Source organism: Esox lucius, chromosome 17, assembly GCF_011004845.1.
Source record: "Esox lucius isolate fEsoLuc1 chromosome 17, fEsoLuc1.pri, whole genome shotgun sequence".
NCBI lineage: Eukaryota > Metazoa > Chordata > Actinopteri > Esociformes > Esocidae > Esox > Esox lucius.
In genome coordinates, this window is record NC_047585.1 from 985,210 (window position 1) to 1,004,129 (window position 18,920).

General features: G+C 41.8%; 1 protein-coding gene across 1 annotated transcript in view; it reads left to right on the plus strand.

The window, feature by feature from the left end:
* The window catches only part of rbpjl (recombination signal binding protein for immunoglobulin kappa J region-like), a 51,789-nt gene that overhangs the window by 6,105 nt on the left and 26,764 nt on the right, over positions 1–18,920 (plus strand). Inside the window, exons 5-10 of the mRNA XM_029114070.2 lie at positions 8,704–8,841; positions 9,289–9,359; positions 9,444–9,559; positions 9,715–9,889; positions 12,270–12,407; positions 12,737–12,849. Coding sequence (XP_028969903.2) covers positions 8,704–8,841; positions 9,289–9,359; positions 9,444–9,559; positions 9,715–9,889; positions 12,270–12,407; positions 12,737–12,849 — 751 coding nt within the window. The remainder of the gene's footprint in view (positions 1–8,703; positions 8,842–9,288; positions 9,360–9,443; positions 9,560–9,714; positions 9,890–12,269; positions 12,408–12,736; positions 12,850–18,920) is intronic.

The window sequence follows — 18,920 nt, forward strand, 5'->3', positions numbered from 1 at the left end:
TGAATATAAAACCAACATATTTGACATTTTACTTATTAACAAGACGCACTTATCAAGATTGACTTACATGAGCATCAGATTATGACCTTGTTGGCACTGGGATTCAAAGGAGAAATCTTTCAGTTACTGGCTCAATGCTTTAACCGTAAGGCTGTATTTTACTGATACGATATGAGTCAGAGCTAAAAATTTACCCTAAATACACGTGATGCATAATAGTTGTGCAGTGTGCTAAGTACACATTCATTATTCTGATCTGCTATTGGAGTTTTCTCACAGAGAAATTACAGAGTAGGTGCCCATTGTGCCACTGTCTTCACAGAAACTATTTTACTTAGGCCGTTTACACAAAAGTCAGAGCAAGATTGTGCCAGTGCCAATTATGGATACCCCATTTCAATTTAGTATCCTGCTGTTTGGTTCATTTTCCCTCTTCTTTTGTCTCTATGTCCACCTTTCCAGTTGTGTCAGAGAACCTTTTCAACACTTCAAATTATGAGGCACATTTCATGACTTTAGCTCTATGGGTAATAAGTAAATAGTTCTCTCTCCCTCCCACTTTCTTCCGCTGTCTTTCTCTCTCCCTGTCTCTCTGTCTTTCATCTTTTGAAGATTATTGGAAAGAGAAATGTGTTTAGAGTTAAAAATAAAATAAAACCTTTTTTTAACCTGAAAAAGGACTCACTGAGATTAAAAATCTATTTTACAGGAGTGTCCTGGCAAAGAGGGGTACCAACAAACAAAAACATATGTTGTCAAAGAAAAGTTTTGTAAATTAAAAAGGACCAATGAGAGAGCCAACGTCCCAAAAATATGGGCCAGCCTACTCTATTGTACAGAACACAGTGATGAGTGAGCGCACTACAGTTGTTAATTAACCCTAAAGCACCATGGTAAACAGGATCCAGAGAATGTTAGGACAGACAAGAAGCATGCATGTTATATAAAGTTCTGTTCATATGTTTCATAAGAAATTGTGAACTTATGATTTCATTTGCATAGATTTTAAAAAATATGACCGTTTTTTTTGCATGATCAGTCTTTTATTTAAGGATAGTGATCTTATGAAGTCATTTATTATCACATAGTTGTTTGGCTCCTTTTTAAATCATAACGATAACAGAAATCACCCAAATGGCCCTGAGCAAAAGTTTACATACCCTTGAATGTTTTGGCCACACAAGGTGACACACACAGGTGAAAATGGCAATTAAAAGTGAATTTCCCATACCTGTGGCTTTTTAAATTGTGTGTGTCTGCGTATAAATAGTCAATTAATTTCTCAGCTCTCATGTGGATGCACTGAGCAGGCTAGATATTGAGCCATGGTGAGCAGAAAAGAACTGTCAAAAGACCTGCATACCAAGGTAAGGGAACTTTATAAAGATGGAAAAGGATAACAAAAGATATCCAAAGCTTTGCAAATGCCAATCAGTACTGTTCAATCACTTATTAAGAAGTAGAAAATACCAAACCAAGGTCAGGTAGACCGAGAAAGATGTCAGCCAAAACTGCCAGAAGAATTGTTCGGGACACGAAGAAAAACCCACAGGTAACATCAGGAGAAATACAGGCTGCTCTGGAAAAAGAATGTGTGGTTGTTTCAAGGAGCACAATAAGACGATACTTGAACAAAAATGAGCTGCATGTTCGAGTTATCAGAAAGTAGCCTTTACTGCACCAATGCCACAAAAAAGCCTGGTTACAATATACCCGACAAAACCTTGACACGCCTCACAGCTTCTGGCACAACCATATGGTCACAACCGTAAGCGCTATGTTTGGAGAGGGGTCAACAATGCCTATAGTGAACAGAATACCATTCCCACTGTTAAGCATGGTAGTGTCTCAATGATGTTTTGGGGGTATGTGAGCTCTAAAGCCACAAGAAATCTTGTGAAAATTGATGGCAAGAAAGAAAATACTGGCAGACAATTTACATTCTTCTTCACGAAAGCTGTGCATGGGACGCTCTTGGACTTTCCAGCACGACAATGACCTTAAGCACAAGTCCAAGTTGACCCTCCAGTAATACACAGTATTAAGAAGTAAGGGCATGTTATAACCTACAGTTGAATATGAATCCCATAAGAAATAAAATCTGTTTTGCCTGCGCACTCATGTTTTCTTTACAAATGGTCCATATATTACCAATTCTACAAGGGTATGCAAACTTTTGAGCACAACTGTAGGTTAGCCTATTGACGTGTTTGATAATCTTGAAGGAACCAATGAACTGCATGCTAAGCTTTTTGCTTAGTTGTTGATTGTTGTAGCAAATGTGTAAATATCTCCCCAATTCTTGAATCATCCATTCTACTTGTTTGTTAGATTGTGTGTGATAACCCAAGGTAAGGCTATTTGTCACCCCCAAACTTTCCATGAATTCCCTCCAAAATTGTGAGATGAATTGTGTATTCCAGTCACTAACACTGTCTTCCGGGATCCCATAGCGCTGGAAAACACATTGACGAACATGGCTTCAGCTGTGGAGCAGTTGCCAAGCCTGGTATGGGTATTAACCGACAAGCTTTAAAAGATCTATCCACCACAACTATTACTGTGGTATGACCTTTTGATTCTGGTAGGTCTGTAACGAAGTCCACGAGGACATGGAACCCAGGATGTTGCGAGAAGGGTAGTGGTTCCAGGGTTTCAGCGGGCAGGTGTCGAGGAGTTCTCGCGTGTGCATAAACAGAACATGACAGTATTGAATTCTTGAACATCCCGTTTCATAGTGGGCCACCAATAATGTGCAGATAGGATTTGTTGCGTGTGCATGGTCCCTGGATGGCCTGACGCCAGAGTTGTATGTGCCCAAGTTATGAGTGGCTTGCACACCCACTGGCACATACAGTATCTCACAAAAGTGAGTACACCCCTCACATTTTTGTAAATATTTGATTATATCTTTTCATACGACAACACTGAAGAAATTACACTTTGCTACAATGTAAAGTAGTGAGTGTACAGCTTGTATAACACAACACACAGCCATTAATGTCTAAACTGCTGGCAGCAAAAGTGAGTACACCCCTAAGTGAAAATGTGCAGCTTGGCTGGGTGCAGCTTGGCTGGAGAAGCCTGGGCCTGGCAAAGGATGGCTGGGAAAGGATAGCACCTACACCTCACTCAGAGGCATCTACTTCCACCAAGAAAGGGATAGAGGGATCAGGGTTACATAGGACAGGAGCCTCAGTGAATCTCCTCTTTAGCTCCATTAACACCCATTCAGCAGACGGATTCCATGGGAGGCTATAGGAAGCACCCTTGATGAGATTTGTCAGGGGCACAGCCACAGAACTGAAAGAGTGGATAAAATGGCAGTAGAAATGTGCAAATCCCCAAAAACGCTACAGTTCTTTCACTGTGGACGGGCGTGGTCATTGCACTACGGCATGCAAAGACCCTTGTGACTAATTACATAACCAAGAAAGGAGATGGTTTGCTTATGGGACTCACACTTCTCTAAATTCACATAAAGATTGTCCTGTAATAACCAGAGCCAGACCTGTCTAACTTGCTGGACATGTGACTCAGAGGTAGAGGAACAGACAAGTATATTGCCTACATTCTACAATCACAAACCAATGTAACACTAGAACCGCCAAGCCTTTCATACAAACACTATCAGCCAGAGCCAAACGCTGTTTCATGTAATTAGCATACGAATCAGCCCTATTAGCATACACATTCTCCTCTGCATTATCACCTTCCAGCCAGAGCATCTGTTCATCTACTGGGTCATCATCAAACTGTATAGAATAGTCAAAAATAATGAATTACAGATTTTTTTAGTTTTAAATAGTTAAATAATTTGAAAATAAAAGAATATGTTTGTATTGAAGGTCTTACCACTTGCAGAAAAAATAGACAAAAAAGAATGCATAGAACGATCATTTACAACAACACAGGCTATAGTATTTTCATTTGTTTATTAGGCCCTACAAATGTACAAAATGATAATGACACAACGCATCAATTATTCAAAATAAATCTATTAGAATGTAGTTATAATTTTAATCTCATTTTGATGATGTACAAGGTAAAATAAGTGACATTATCGACCAGTTTGCGACGATCAAAGGATATGCACATGAATAGCAGTACATAGGCCTAAAGCACGGTTGCCTGAACACCAAACATTTCAAAGAATGAATAACACACATAGACTACAGCCTATTCATAGAAATAAAATTGATAGATCCAAGGATATGTAGCCTCTCCAAATAACATTGCAGTGTATTATTCAATTAATTCTATTTGTAAATTTGATTAGCAAAGTAAAAGCATGATCAAAGGATGATTTACAGTAGCCTACACTAGTTCACTACTACAGCCTATAACTGCCCTTGTGTAGTAAACGTTTGTTTCACCATTCATCCTGCGCCCGGTCTCCTTTGCTTACCACACTGTGACATACATGAATAACAAAATTTACAAATATATATTCAATGAGTAGAGTAAAAGTATCATTACAGGATAACTTACAGTAGTGTCTCACAGTGGCATTTGCGGTCGCTGTTTGTTCATTTCTTTTTTTTTTGCGAGGAGGCTCAGGCATTTGAGGTGGCAGCTTATTATCAGAATCAGATGATGACCCGACATCCAACACATAGATTTCAGGATCTATTTCTATCTGACTCCATCTCATCTACATTTTGCAGCATCTGCAATGCTGTCAGGGTGTCAAATCGTTGGGTTCTGTTTGCCATTATGAACTAAACACTGCAAATTGTGTCTGAGTTGTGTCTGACTTGCTCACTGAGTTCAGATTATTTACAATTTCTACCCTCATCATCATTCTTCATCATTACACTTCAGTCACATGCATAGGTGTGTCTGGGTTGATCAGGGGGTTATTGCCCATTCATCCATTGATGTCATTGCTATTTCATTGCTATTCATTAGATTAGATTCAACTTTGTCATTGAACAAGTACAAGTACAGTATAACGAAATGCAGTTAGCATCTAACCAGAAGTGCAAATAGAAGAGTGCAAAAAATTTACATTTGAAACAATTAAGAACAGTTTGTTATAAGTGGGATGTATAAATGTGCAAATTGAAGGTGCAAGGTGGCATGTGCAACTGAAATGCAGTGATAGCAGCAATGAGGTTCCCAAAGTAGACATATACTTTTAACAGAATGTAAACAACATGTCTTAAAAATAATGTAAAAAGAATGTGAACAACATGTACACAATTTCAAAGAATGATTTACAGTAGCCTAAATGAAAATATAGAAAAGTTATTTGTCGATTGTATTGATGAAAAACAGTACCGTGTTATATATTTGCTGAATTGATAATTGGTGATTCAAAGAGAGATGATAGGATGTGTATGCGATTTTGTTTTGTTTTGTTTAAAATTCTGACACTGGATCAATGTAATATACGCTCATCTAGGAAAAGTCATGGAAGGAGGAGGGTGTAGCTTTCAAAATGGCAGTTTTATTTTAATTACAAACTCAAATTCCCATAGACATTTGGCGGTCCTAGTGTAAACATGTCCCAAGCACCTCGTTGACGAAAGTCAAACGTTTAATAAGCAAAATACAAGGCAAAATAAACATAACTAGGAGTGGTAATACAAAAGAAAACAAAAAGGAGACTTTACTTTAACAGAGAGTGATCTAGGCTACGACCAAAACAATACTCAACAATAAACCAGTGACAAAGGTGTGCCTAAATAATGTTGAAGACAAATGTAACAGGTGCACTCAATAAACGGGAGACAATGATCGTGGCAACTGTGAAACTGTGGAACTGGAGGCTTGTGCTCGTTGCGTGCTGACATGACATTAATTCTAGATATGTGAGTGGTGACATAGGAGGTTCCACATGTCTCCACACTATTGTCTTCCTATCATTATGATAAAAGTTCACTTTTGTCTCACCTGTCCATAAAACTCTGTTCCCAAGCTGGACCAGCTGATCTTTGTACTTTATAGCAAATTCTAATTTGATAAGTTTTTCTGTTTTTAGTGATTACAGGTTTGCATCTAGCACTGTAGACTTCGTAATTCTGCTGCCAGCATTCTGCAAACCATAGATTGTGACACTTTCACCTCAGTGTACTGGAGGTTGTTGGTGATTTCACTGACACCTAGTTTAGGATGGTTTTTCAGAGTCATTTTTCTGTCGTCAACTGCTGGTGTTTTCCTTGGCCGACCTGGTCTTTTCCAATTCCAATTTCCAATTCCCAAACCTGTGGTTTCTTTCTTTATCTGCACATTCCAAATTGTTGATTTGACTATGACCAACTTCTGTGTTATAGATCTAATTTAGTTCATCTTTTCTTTCAGCATCCAAATTGCTTGCATTTTCTTTCTTTTCTTTAAGCAGCTAACTAGTCTTCAAGTTGTATTACATTTACAGACACCAAACACAGACTTCAAAGGCAAAAGCAAAGGACAGAACTACCACACATTCACAACTCTTTCATGTGTGAACAATCCATGCAACAGGAAGTACCTAACAAATTAGAAACATCTCATCTCATCTTCATCCGCTTATCTGTATCAGGTCACGGGGGCAGCAGCTCCAGCAGGGGACCCCAAACTTCCTTTTCCCGAGCCACATTTGCCAGCTCTGACTGGGGGATCCCGAGGTGTTCCCAGGCCAGTGTCGAAATATAATCTCTCCACCTAGTCCTGGGCCTACCCCGAGGTCTCCTCCCAGCTGGACATGCCTGGAACACCTCCCTAGGGAGACGTCCTGGGGGCATCCTTACCAGATGCCCGAACCACCTCAGCTGGCTCCTTTCGATGCAAAGTCACCCTTCTGAGAAAACCCATTTCAGCCGCTTGTACTCGCGATCTTGTTCTTTCGGTCATGACCCAGCCTTCATGACCATAGGTGAGGGTAGGAAGGAAAATTGACCGGTATATCGAGAGCTTTGCCTTCCAGCTCAGCTCTCTTTTTGTCACAACGGTGCTGTAAAGCGAATGCAATACCGCCCCTGCTGCTCCGATTCTCCGGCCAATCTCCTGCTCCATTTTCCCCTCACTCGCGAACAAGACCCCGAGATACTTGAACTCCGTTACTTGGGGTAACGCCGCATTCCCTACCCGGAGAAGGCACTCCATCGGTTTCCTGCTGAGAACCATTACCTCAGATTTAGAGGTGCTAATCCTCATCCCAAACGCTTCGCACTCGGCTGCGAACCGGTCCAGTGATTGCTGAAGGCCTTCGGCCTAGGGTGCTCTGGTACCACGTACACTTATGAGCATCCTTATGTTCGAACATGGTGTTCGTTATAGATAATCCATGACTAGCACAGAACTCTAACAACAAACGACCACTCGAGTTCAGATCAGGGAGGCCGTTCCTCCCTATCATGCCTCTCCAGGTGTCTCCATCATTGCCCATGTGTGCGTTGAAGTCCCCCAGCAGAATTATGGAGTCCCTTACTGGAGCCCCATACAGGACTCCATTCAGGGTCTACAAGAAGGCCAAATACTCCGAACTGCTGTTCGGAGCATATGCACAAACAACAGTCAGAGATTCCCCCCCCACAACCCGTAGGCGTAGGGAGGCGACCCTCTCCTCCACTGGGGTAAACTCCAAAATAGTGGCACTCAGCCTGGGGTATCCCAACCACCGCCCGGCGCCTCACACCCTGGGCAACTCCAGAGAAGAATAAAGTCCATCCCCTATCCAGGAGTATGGTTCCAGAACCGAGACTGTGAGTGGATGTAAGCCCCACCAGATCTAACTGATAGCGCTCCACCTCCCTCACAAGTTCCGGCTCCTTCCCCCACAGAGAGGTGATGTTCCACGTCCCCAGAGCCCCTGGCCTTCACTGCCACTCATATGGCAGCGCACCCGACCCCAGCGGTTCCTCCCATGAGTCACCACTAGGATGGGGCCCATAGGATGGAGTGGGGGGTGCCACGTTGCTTTTTCGGGCTATGCCCGACCGGGCTCCGTGGAAAACCCGGCCACCAGGCGCTCGCCGGCGAGTCCTCCCTCTGGGCCTGGCTCCAGACGGGGGCCCCGGGCTTCCTCCGGGCAGGGTAACTCCTCCTCTTCCTCGTTTATACATGGAGTATTTTTGAACCATTCTTAGTCTGGCTCATCCCCTGAGACCACTTTGCCATGGGAAACCCTACCAGAAGCACTAAGGCCCGGACAACACAGCCCTCAGGTTCATAGGAACACACAAACCTCTCCACCACGATAAGGTGATGGCTCCCAGAGAGGCAAATTAGAAACACCTGTGAGCCAAATGTCCCAATCCTTATGGTCACTTAAAATTGGGGGATGAAACCCTGACAGTAATGTTATTCTTAGTTGGTAAAACACGTGTTCAAACAGCTAGAAATAAAAGGTGACTGTCTGTACCCATACACATTTTCATTTACCATCAGCGTACAGCAAAACAAATCATTTTGACTTTAATGTTCCAATACTTATGGAAGGAACTGTTTGTCAGGTGCTGCACTCGTTACACCCAACCCTTTTTCCTTTAGTTTATTATTATGTTGGACTGGCTGTTGGCATGCTACAATCAAGCTGCCAACTATCTAGCCCTGTTAATAGGTCTTAATAGGCCCTTAGTACAAGAATCTTGAATTCTGAGTAGAATCCTACATTGGAATACATTTTATTAATCTTCTTATTCATTTTCTGTACTTCAGTCTAAAGAAAAACATCAATAGAGTTTATGTCTCTTTTTGTGTCTTGTTCTGTTCATTCAGCAGACCAGATCAATGTTTCTCTCCTCTGCCAAAAGTGACCAGGGAATCAGTGAGACAGTATCTCCAGTATCGCTCTGATCAGTCGGTGCGGATAATTCATGCAAAGGTTGCACAGAAATCATATGGCAATGAGAAACGGTAAGTCGACAAGGTTGAAGATCCTCTCAATGTCTTGAATTCCTCAGGTTCGTAACACAGCACTGACTGTATCATGAATGTATTATGGTCAATGATACGGTTTGTAACACAGCACTGACTGGTAAAAAAAAACATGAACACAATTCATCCATCAGGAATGTTTTATGGTCAATGATACGGTTTGTAACACAGCACTGACTGGTAAAAAAAAAACATGAACACAATTCATCCATCAGGAATGTTTTATGGTCAGTGATATGTTGTCTGGATAATCGTTTTTTTTATGTTTTATGTGGACCCTAGGAAGAGTAGTTGCTGCAATTGCATTATGTTATGGGGATCCTAATAAAAATAAATCACATGCGGTTTAGTAGGTTATGTTGTTGAAATACCTTAGCTACATGCTTTAGGAATGATATAACAGGGTTGTTTGTCTTCATACCATAGGTTTTTCTGCCCACCTCCTTGTGTTTACATCAGTGGCTCAGGATGGAAACTGAAAGAAGACCTTTTGAATGGTGAGTCTAAGGATACTTGTTCCCCACATTTTCTATTCACATTTTCTATGCACTATTTGACTTGAAGTCTGTAATCTTACGTAGTTGCTGGTGCAGTGGACTCCTGCTACAGACTCTGTGGTTATATGAGCCTGGACAGCTCCTCTGTTGCCCAGGCAGACAGCTTCAAACTTACCTTTGAGGACCAACCTGATGCCAAGGTGAGAAATCTAAATACAATTAGATCAAGGGAAATAGGGACACCTTTTTTGTTAAAAAAAAACAAGACAAAATTGAACAAGACAACATTTCTAAACATTTGAATACAGGAAACTGTTGACAGGCCAAACATCTTCTGATTTAAAAATGTTTTCAGATGTTTGCTTGTGCCAAGTCCCTGTACATCTCCGACACAGATAAAAGAAAGCACTTTCGCTTGGTCCTCAAGCTCCTCCTCAGCAGTGGGCAGGAAATTGGCTCCTTCCAAAGCAAGTTGATTAAAGTGATCTCCAAGCCGTCCCAGAAGAGGCAGTCAATGAAGAATGCTGACTGTGAGTGACAAGTGATCTTAATGTGCCACAGTCCCTAGTCATGGTAGGTTGAGGGTGGAGGTCCAGGGCAGGTTGCAACTCCTAGTTACACCAGACATTTGAACTCATGATGCAGAAAAACACACTACAAGAGCTGTTGTGTTGACATGGGCCCCAGGAAAGGCACCAGAGACGTTTGACAGCTAATATCACAAGTGGGGTGACGTCGAATTTCTCATATTGTCGTGGGACAATGGACAAGGTGCATTGTGTTATAATGTAAAAATACCTAGTTTACTCATCCTGGAGAGATAGTAGTATTATTTTACAAATGGTTGCATGCTTAATTGTGTAGTATGACTTTGTACAACCCCATTTCCAAAAGAGTTGGGACGCTGTGTATATTTCAAATAAAAAGAGAATGCAATGATGTGCAAATCATTTAACCCTATATTTAATTGACAATAATTCAAAGACCACATATCAAATGTTGAAACTGAGAAATTGTATTGTTTTTGGAAAAATACATGCCAATTTTGAATTAGATTTCTTTTAGCAATACCCAGTAAGCATTTGGGAACTGAGGAAGCCAAATGCTATAATTTTGAAAATGAAATGTTTTCCCATTCTTGTTTGATATAGGATTTCAGCAGCTCAAAAGTTCAAGTTCTCCTTTGTTGTATTTTTCTGAAATAAGCAAGGCCTTATTGGAATATATCGTTCATATAGTGGTTACTTTAGTAAGAATGTACTTGGTCAAAAATTGAGGGAGATCATTCAGTATTTATTGGAAAAATACAGTAGAGTTGTCCTTCTGAAAAGAACATTCTAAAATTGTCTCACTGTAAAGATGGTTGCAAGCCATAATTTACATTGAAGGGTGTGTCTACCTATCACAGATCACATTTCCACAAGAACCCCCATGCCAGATGGTCAATGTAAATATTCCACATTCCTGAGGTTGGCAGAGTTGTGACCTACAGAGAGAGAATGTGTTGTTATCTAGGCCAGTGTTTCCCAATCCTGGACCTCGGGACCCAAAGGGGTGCATGTTTTTGTTTTTGCCATAGCACTCACACACCTGTGACCACATGACAGTTTTCCACTTCACCTCAGTCCATCTTAAAGGAGCTCAGGCCCAAAGAAGGTGGCGGCAAGTCTGGATCTTGTTTATATATGGGTTCATCTTTGCATGGTATTTTTAACTTGCATTTGTGGATGAAGTGATATACTGTGTTTACAGACAGTGGTATTTGGAAGTGCTTCAGAATCCTGTCTGTTTTGAATGCAGTGCTGCCTGAGAGCCCGAAGATCACGGCCATCCAATATTGGTTTTCGGGCTTGTCCCTTGCGTGCAGAGATTTCTCTGAATCTTTTAATTATATCTATGTACCATAGATAATGAGATCCCCAAAGCAATTTCATGTTGAGAAACATTATTCTTAAATGTTTGCACTATTTGCCTGTGCAGTCTTTCACAGATTGGTGAACCCCTCCCCATCTTTTCTTCTGACAGACCAATTCTCTCTGACCTGTTGTCAATTTACCTACACTGAACAAAATTATAAATGCAACACTTTTGTTTTTGCCCCCTATTATCATGAGATGAACCCAAAGATCTAAGACTTTCCCTATGTACACAAAAGGCCTATTTTTCTCAAATATTGTTCACAAATCTGTCTAAATCTGGGTTAGTGAGCACTTCTCTTTTGCCAAGATAATCCATTCACCTCACAGGTGTGGCATATCTAGATGCTGATTAGACAGCATGATTATTGCACAGGTATGCCTTAGGCTGGCCACAATAAAAGGCCACTCTAAAATGTGCAGTTTCACTGTATTGGTTGACTTTAATGTGTTGCGTTTATAATTTTGTTCAGTGTAATTAGTTGTGAGATGTTCTACCAGTTTTTTTTTTTTGCATTCAAAAACTTTTCCAGTCTTTTGTTGCCCCTGTTCCAGCATTTCTGAAACATGTTGCTGGCAGAAAATTCTAATTGGGCATATATTTTTCAAGAAACAATAACATTTCTCGGGTTCAACATTTGATATGTTGTCTTTGTACTATGTGATGAACCAGCCTGGCATTGAATACAGTGAAATTACATTTCACACAGCGTCCCAACTTTTTTGGAAATTTATGTATGTGGACTTGTTTCACTATATTGGTCCTAAAATGTCCTCATCAAGAAAATTATAATATTTTGGGGGTTGAGTGTTAAGTTTAGGGATAAGTTAAAATTATGGTAAGGTGTTAGGTTTAAGGTAAAGTGTAACACTAACGTTAGTGTTAGAAAACAGATTTTGAAGGGAAATACATTTAGTTGTCCCTGTTTAGCCAAACTGAACATTTGTGGGTGCCTGTGTTTGTGACTGTATGTATGTGTGTGTCCATTTGCAGTGTGTATTTATGCAGGGTCAAGGGTGGCCCTATTCAACCGATTGCGGTCCCAAACCGTCAGCACACGTTACCTGGCTGTAGAACAAGGGGCATTTGTTGCCAGTGCCAGACAGTGGACAGCATTTATGGTCACTCTAGGTATGTATGCACCGCTGTCTAAGCCGCTGTTGCTCAGTACCTCATCCACACTCTGTCTCTCAACATCTTCCCCATGCAGTGGGTAGAATGACTTATCGGAGCCCCATGAAAGGAAGAAGTCAATCCTGAAACTAGTGGTAAAGCTAGGATAATATTTATTTTTCAACTTTAAAGAGAAAACATTTGCAAATTATGGTTTCCAACCTATTCCAAACGGTTGAGCCCCAAAAGTACCTCATCTGTACTTTGTGTTTCCATCCTACTGCTACTCATTCAGATTGTTTTACCTAATTAACAGTGTGTGTATACGTGTATGTCTTTGTGCGCAGTGGAGGACGAGCATGCTGACCAAGGGGAGTTCCCGGTCTGTGAGGGCTTCATCTGTTACGGCTGTGTGATTCAGCTGGTCTGCACCGACTCTGGAGTGGCCCTGCCCCCCATGGTACACACACAGACACACACACACACACATTCCAGACACACACATGTACACTTTGGCCTTGATAGCTGCAGATCAGTGTTCTTCACATGGCATTGTCTGCCATAATAGTTTGACCACCTCAATTACAGTCTTTTTCTAAGAAGTCTGAGCAGATGTTATATGCTTTGCTACACAGCAGCTTTCTTTTGTCATTATTTTCTTTCCTGTGTATGTACATAGAAATGGGAGGGGATTTTTTTTTGACGGCCTCTCATGGCAATTTGCTGATCAAATCCCTTCTACGTAACACAAATTGCTGTTTGATTAATACAGCTCAATACAGCTATGCTGAAAATGTACTTCAAAAGAAAATCAAGCAGTTTCTTTACTTTCTTTCAAACTGTGATTCCTGCAAAATGTGCTTACTGCGTAAGCCAACTGTCTGTCTTTGGAGATGTTAGAAAAGGTGAAAAGTATAAACTGAAATTCTTATGAACCCAATCTGTAATACCCTTAAGAGATATCTCAACTGTGGCACCTTGAAAATGTTTTGGTTGCAGAATAGTTGTACATATGGCATGTTTTTTTAAAGAATTGGCAAAAAAACTTTTCTTGGTCTGTATAGAAATTCTGTGTCTGAATCATGACTAACGTCCAACACTGGGAAGAAAACTCAGATTTTAACTCTGACCCCTAAATCAACTTGAGTGATGAACCGGCTTGGCAGAGAACCCAACAGTACTTTGCCCCAATTAACAGTGAGGTGAGGTAAAACATTCTCCAAAGATCACAGTTGGAGATCACAGAATTTGGCTAAATGTGGGGTCACCAAATCTCCCCAAATAATAAATAGATGGCATCTTCATGCCAACAAGCTATTTCGTTGTCATGCCAGAGAAGAGCCTCTAGTCTTAACAAAACAAACATCACTGTAAAATATTACTGGAACTGGATTCACTGGTCAGGTGAGACAGAGATATTGGCCACAAGCATCAGAGGTGGGTAATGAAGAAAAAACCCTCCTCCTCACTTTGATTTATATTGGTGGATATGTTGTGGAGCTGTTTTGCTTTTACAGGCCCTGGGAACCTAGTTAGGATAAATGACATTAGAAACTATCATCGGAATATGTTAGAGCAAAATTGGGAAGCCTCTACTAAAAGCTGGGTTGTATTTGGATCCTCCATTAGGATAATCATCCAAAGCATTCCTCCAGATTCACAAAATAATGCTGTACATGGACCACAGCATCAATTTTTTGTAATTGCCTATAATCCCCTGACCTAAACCCCATTGAATATTTGTCAAGAAGAATCACGAGGGGCCCAGGTGCCAAAGAAATGATGGGTCCCTATCGCAACCAATATATGGTTTCCAAAGACAGATCAAGCATAGTCGTAGATTTACAAGCAATGTAAATTAATCTCAATAAAGCTTATTTTATATTGGCTGTCTGGGTAGCCTGTCCTGGGAATCTTGCTCAATCATTTGATTGGCATTTGATGGGCCTTGCGCTCTGTGCAGTAGTTGACTATGGCATTCAAATCCATGGTCTTGGCCCTGGTGTTTTCCAATGGACAGAATGGCCAACCCACTCAGTCTCTCCTGTCCCATGCTGCTCCGCAGGTATGATTTAATTACTTTCAGTTTAGAAATGGAGCGCTCGGCACCGTTACAGGCAGAGTCATAAAAAGAAGAATCACTGTAACTACTTCCCCAAATATAGCAGTGACTGAATTGTGATCCACAATAAGCAATTTTGGCCTGGTCTCCCACTCTAGTGTACTTTGCTATTTCCTTCTTAAAACAGGCCCTGAAAGAGAGTAATTGGCCAGGGAAGCTTGCTGTAATGTTCAGCCAGCCAGCTGGCGGTCTTGTAAAGTGCATCATCATCTGCGTTGGCCAGGGTAGTAGAATGGATGGACTCAAACGGACTCAATGTTGCCTGAAGACTTTTAAATCTGTTGATCAGCTGGTGGATAATGATGTCAAGGTTTGCATTAAAGATGTTGACTCTAAAACTATTCTCCCCATCAGATAATTGCTCTTCTTCGCATAGCTTATCAAAATGACAACTCTCTTTCTTTCTCTGAGTGTCTTCAAATGCGTTGTGAGCTCCCCATTTCTCTACAGAACGACAAAAAAAATACAACTATATTTTCCCCTTTTTCCCCCGGTGCTGCTGCATCGTCCCTTTCGTCCTTCTTGTCACTTAAAAGCACAGTCTTGGTGAGGGCGTTCATTATATCCACATATCTGTATCTCAGGGTGGCAATAATAAAGCTATGGCTGATAATTACAGATTTGCTCTCACACCTCAAACTGTGAGATGAAGTGTCTCCTTTCCCGGTTGGGTGACAATTGTTTGTTCTGCTGCCCCGGCTTTATCGTTGTTGTAATCTCTTTTGAGACCCCCCATGGGCTGTGCCTCTACAGCTTCACCTGTTGTCAACAGAAAGAACTGCAACAAAATTGTTAATTTTATTTCTCGAAGATTACTTCCTATAATTTATTATCTATGAATATAACATCTTCCTAAATTGCATATCGTTTGTGTTCTTATTGTGATCTTATTTCATGTTCATTGGTCCCTGCCTTGCTGCTTCAGACTGCGTTCTGCCGATTCGAGTTCGCAGTAGGAGGCCATAGGCTAAGCGTGAATGTGGGGCTAGCCCCTCTCTCACAATGCAATGTACATTGTACGTGTGAAAATATTAATACGCATGCTCAGAATGTTACTGTGATCAATGTAGATCATACAAATTTGATGCCAAGTGGGGCTGACAGCTGGCAGCTCCACTGCAGCATAATTTCATATTTAAGACATGATTGGCTGTCTGGCTGACTGGCGCCAACATTAGTCGCCAAGAAGAGCGAGGAGGGTAGATTGTCTTAGCTAGCTTGTTAGATTCACAAACTCCAGATAACTTGAGAAAATTAATAAAGTGGATTTCATACTAGAGCATCGGTTTGAAACCCTTAATTTGGAGGAGATACTTGAAGTAAAGTGACTTGGTGCCAAACAGCAACCGAATATTGTCATCACTCAAACTGCTGGTAAAAGTAACCGCAAGTTTAATGTGGAGTGGGTTTTGAAGAAAAAGTGGCTAACGGTTAGCATACAAAAGAAGGCACTCTTCTGTTTTCCATGTCTGCTATTTGGTGTAGATGGTACTTGGTCGAGGACAGGTTACAAAGATTTGAAACATCTTTCTGAGAGGATTGCAAAACAGGAGTCATCTGGACAATGCTGTGAAATTGGGCTTACTTGGAAGGGTAAATGTCGCAGCTCAAGTTGAGAGTGCATACAGGCGCTCCATTGAGCAGCATAACAAACAGGTGGAGGAAAACAGGTACATTCTCAGTTGGATTATAACGTATTAAACTGTGTGGAAAATGTGAAACCGCACCGCGGGGGCACAACGAGTCGGTGAAATCCCTGAATCCTGGAATATTCAGATGCATTTTCAAGACTATGTGTGAAGGCGATTCGAGACTTCAGAGGAACCATGACGCTCAGCCCATCTTCAAAGAAGGACATCTAGTACTGTACAAAACGAACAGTTAGACTGCATTTATGAAGTGTACAGGGAGGAGATAGCCAAGCAAGTGGACGCGACATCTTTTGTCTCGTACACTTGCTTGGAGATAACTGATGTCTCCTGTAAATCACAAATGGTGGTTGTGTTACGATACATGTTGCTTAACAATACAGTGACAGAGAGGTTTTTGGAGTTTGTGGAAGTCAAAGATAAAACTGGACTCGGCCTCTCTAATAGCATCAAGGGGGTGCTGGAACCACTGAAGCTGGGAGAAAAGCTGATCGCTCAGACTTATGATGGTGCAGCTGTAATGAGTGGAAACATCAGAGGCTAATGAAAGGGACATACCCACATGCCCAGTTTGTTCACTGCTAAGCTCACCAGGCGAACCTGACCTTGTAGCAACTTTGTCCAGCAAGGATAAGCATCCTGAAGGTGTTTTTTGCAGATTTAACTGCTTTTGCCACCTTTTTCTCTGGTGCTCCAAAACGTGTTGCGGCCCTTGCTGAGGCAACACAGAGACTCATTCCAAGTCCACCCGCTGTATGATGGAACTTTAAAAGTAGAACTGTCAATGCAGTTTGGGAAAACCGCGCTGCACAACCAAGATGTGATGAGGCCACCATAAGTGAGACATACGGCCTGTCAAAAAAACTCCTGGACTGAGCCTTTCTGCAGCTGCTGGAATTTTTTTCTTCCTTATGCCTGAATTTGATGTTCTATACACAATCTGCAAAAATGGAACATCAATGCATCTGGGATTAGCAGTGAGCTCACCCGTTTCAAGGAAAATGTCAAGAATATGCGGAAGCAAACTGATGAATGGGCTGCCACCATTCATGATGGAACAGAAGAGCCTGGCCGACGAGTAACCAACACAGCGCCGGTGATGAAGGACGCATGCGACACAGTCATCTCCCAGGTGGAGCCTAGGTTTTCACAAAGTGACCACTTCATCGCTGCCAAGCTGGTTGACAGCTCGCTCCTCCCACAATTTGTCCTGTCAATCCCTACATCTGAGTTTGACTGTGTGGTGAAACTATGGCCTTTCTCTTCAAAGGAGCCCTCAGCCATGGTGAGTGAAAGCATATTTTATCATCCTGCCTTAGTGGTGTTGGTCTGTACATTGGTCATATTTTTGTGCTGGTTTGATTGATATAGATGGTGACGAATGTCAGTGTGTCCATGCAAATCTATTAAGGTTGTTGTCATAGAATGGATCTGTATCCCTAAAAAGTAATTATTTCTGCTTTGTTGTGGCCTTCAGTGGTGTTGACCTTATTGCTGTTCGCGTACGGCCCTGTAGGCACATTGGTTCTGAGCTTGGTTGCATTACTAATTTTGGTTTGTAAATGTGGCAGTGGTAATTTTACGTGTGTTAGAGAGAAGGAGAGCAATTACACAAGAAGGTCTCTCTCTCTCTCTCTCTCTCTCTCTCCAGTATGTGTACTACAACACCTGGTAGAAGCAAGCTGCTCTGTCATTAAAAGTGTTTTGTGGAGCCATGCTGTTTGTTGATGTGTCAAATAAACACATCAGTAGCAAGAGGGTGTTTTGTAGCTTTACTGGTATGTGTCCTTTATTTTGAAATGGTTTGTGCCCCACCAATTTTTTACATATAAAAACGGCACTGCCTTTACCATCAATGGACAGGTCAGTGGCAGTAGGGGCGAGATTGGAATACAAGGAGTTTCTCACAGCTATCCCTCAATTTTGCACACTCCCACTCTCATTTCATCAGCACCCACCTTCCTCAGCCCACACATCAGGATTGCTGGAGACGGCGATGTCTCCCACAAGAAGGTGATAGCCCTGGTGGCGGAGATAGTGGAACATCTGGAGAAGGGCACTATCGAGGCCACTCCTTTAGACCGGAGAGCGATGGGATTTTACTTCCTGGTTCCAAAGAAGACAGGGCGAATTTGGATTTACATACAAGTGCAGAACCAAGAGGCCTTTTCGCATGTTCACTATGAAACGCGTATTGGAATGCATTCTCCTAGATGATTTCTGCACAAGCATAGACCTGAAGGATGCCTACTTTCATGTTCTGATCATTCCTTGGCACACAATATTCTTAGTGCATAACCAGCATCATCTCCTTATGGTTCCCTGGAAAGTGACTTGGCCTATTGGAGAGACGTAGACATGCTAAGAAGAGGTGTTCTGATGGGTAGAAAGTTCTAATTCACTCAGGTTTTCATGGATGCTTCATTGACTGGTTGGAGTGGTGTGTGTCAGAATCAAGCTGTGAGGGGTCTGTGGCCTCACTGCAACCACCACATCAACCTTTAGAACTGAATAATGTTCTATTGGTGTTGACACAGTATGCTCCTGTGCTACAGGTCTCCCTCACTCCACCAGGTGGCGATGCGCTTGTGGGCTCACAACCACTTATGTTTCCTGTCGGCAGCACATGTCCAAGGAAGCCAGAATGTGGGCGCAGATCTGATGTCGACTGGTGTCTTCATCCTGAAATCATCTCCCTAATTTGGAGATTTGGGGAAATACAAGGTCTCCTATACGACTTCCCCCACAGGTGTGTTTGGC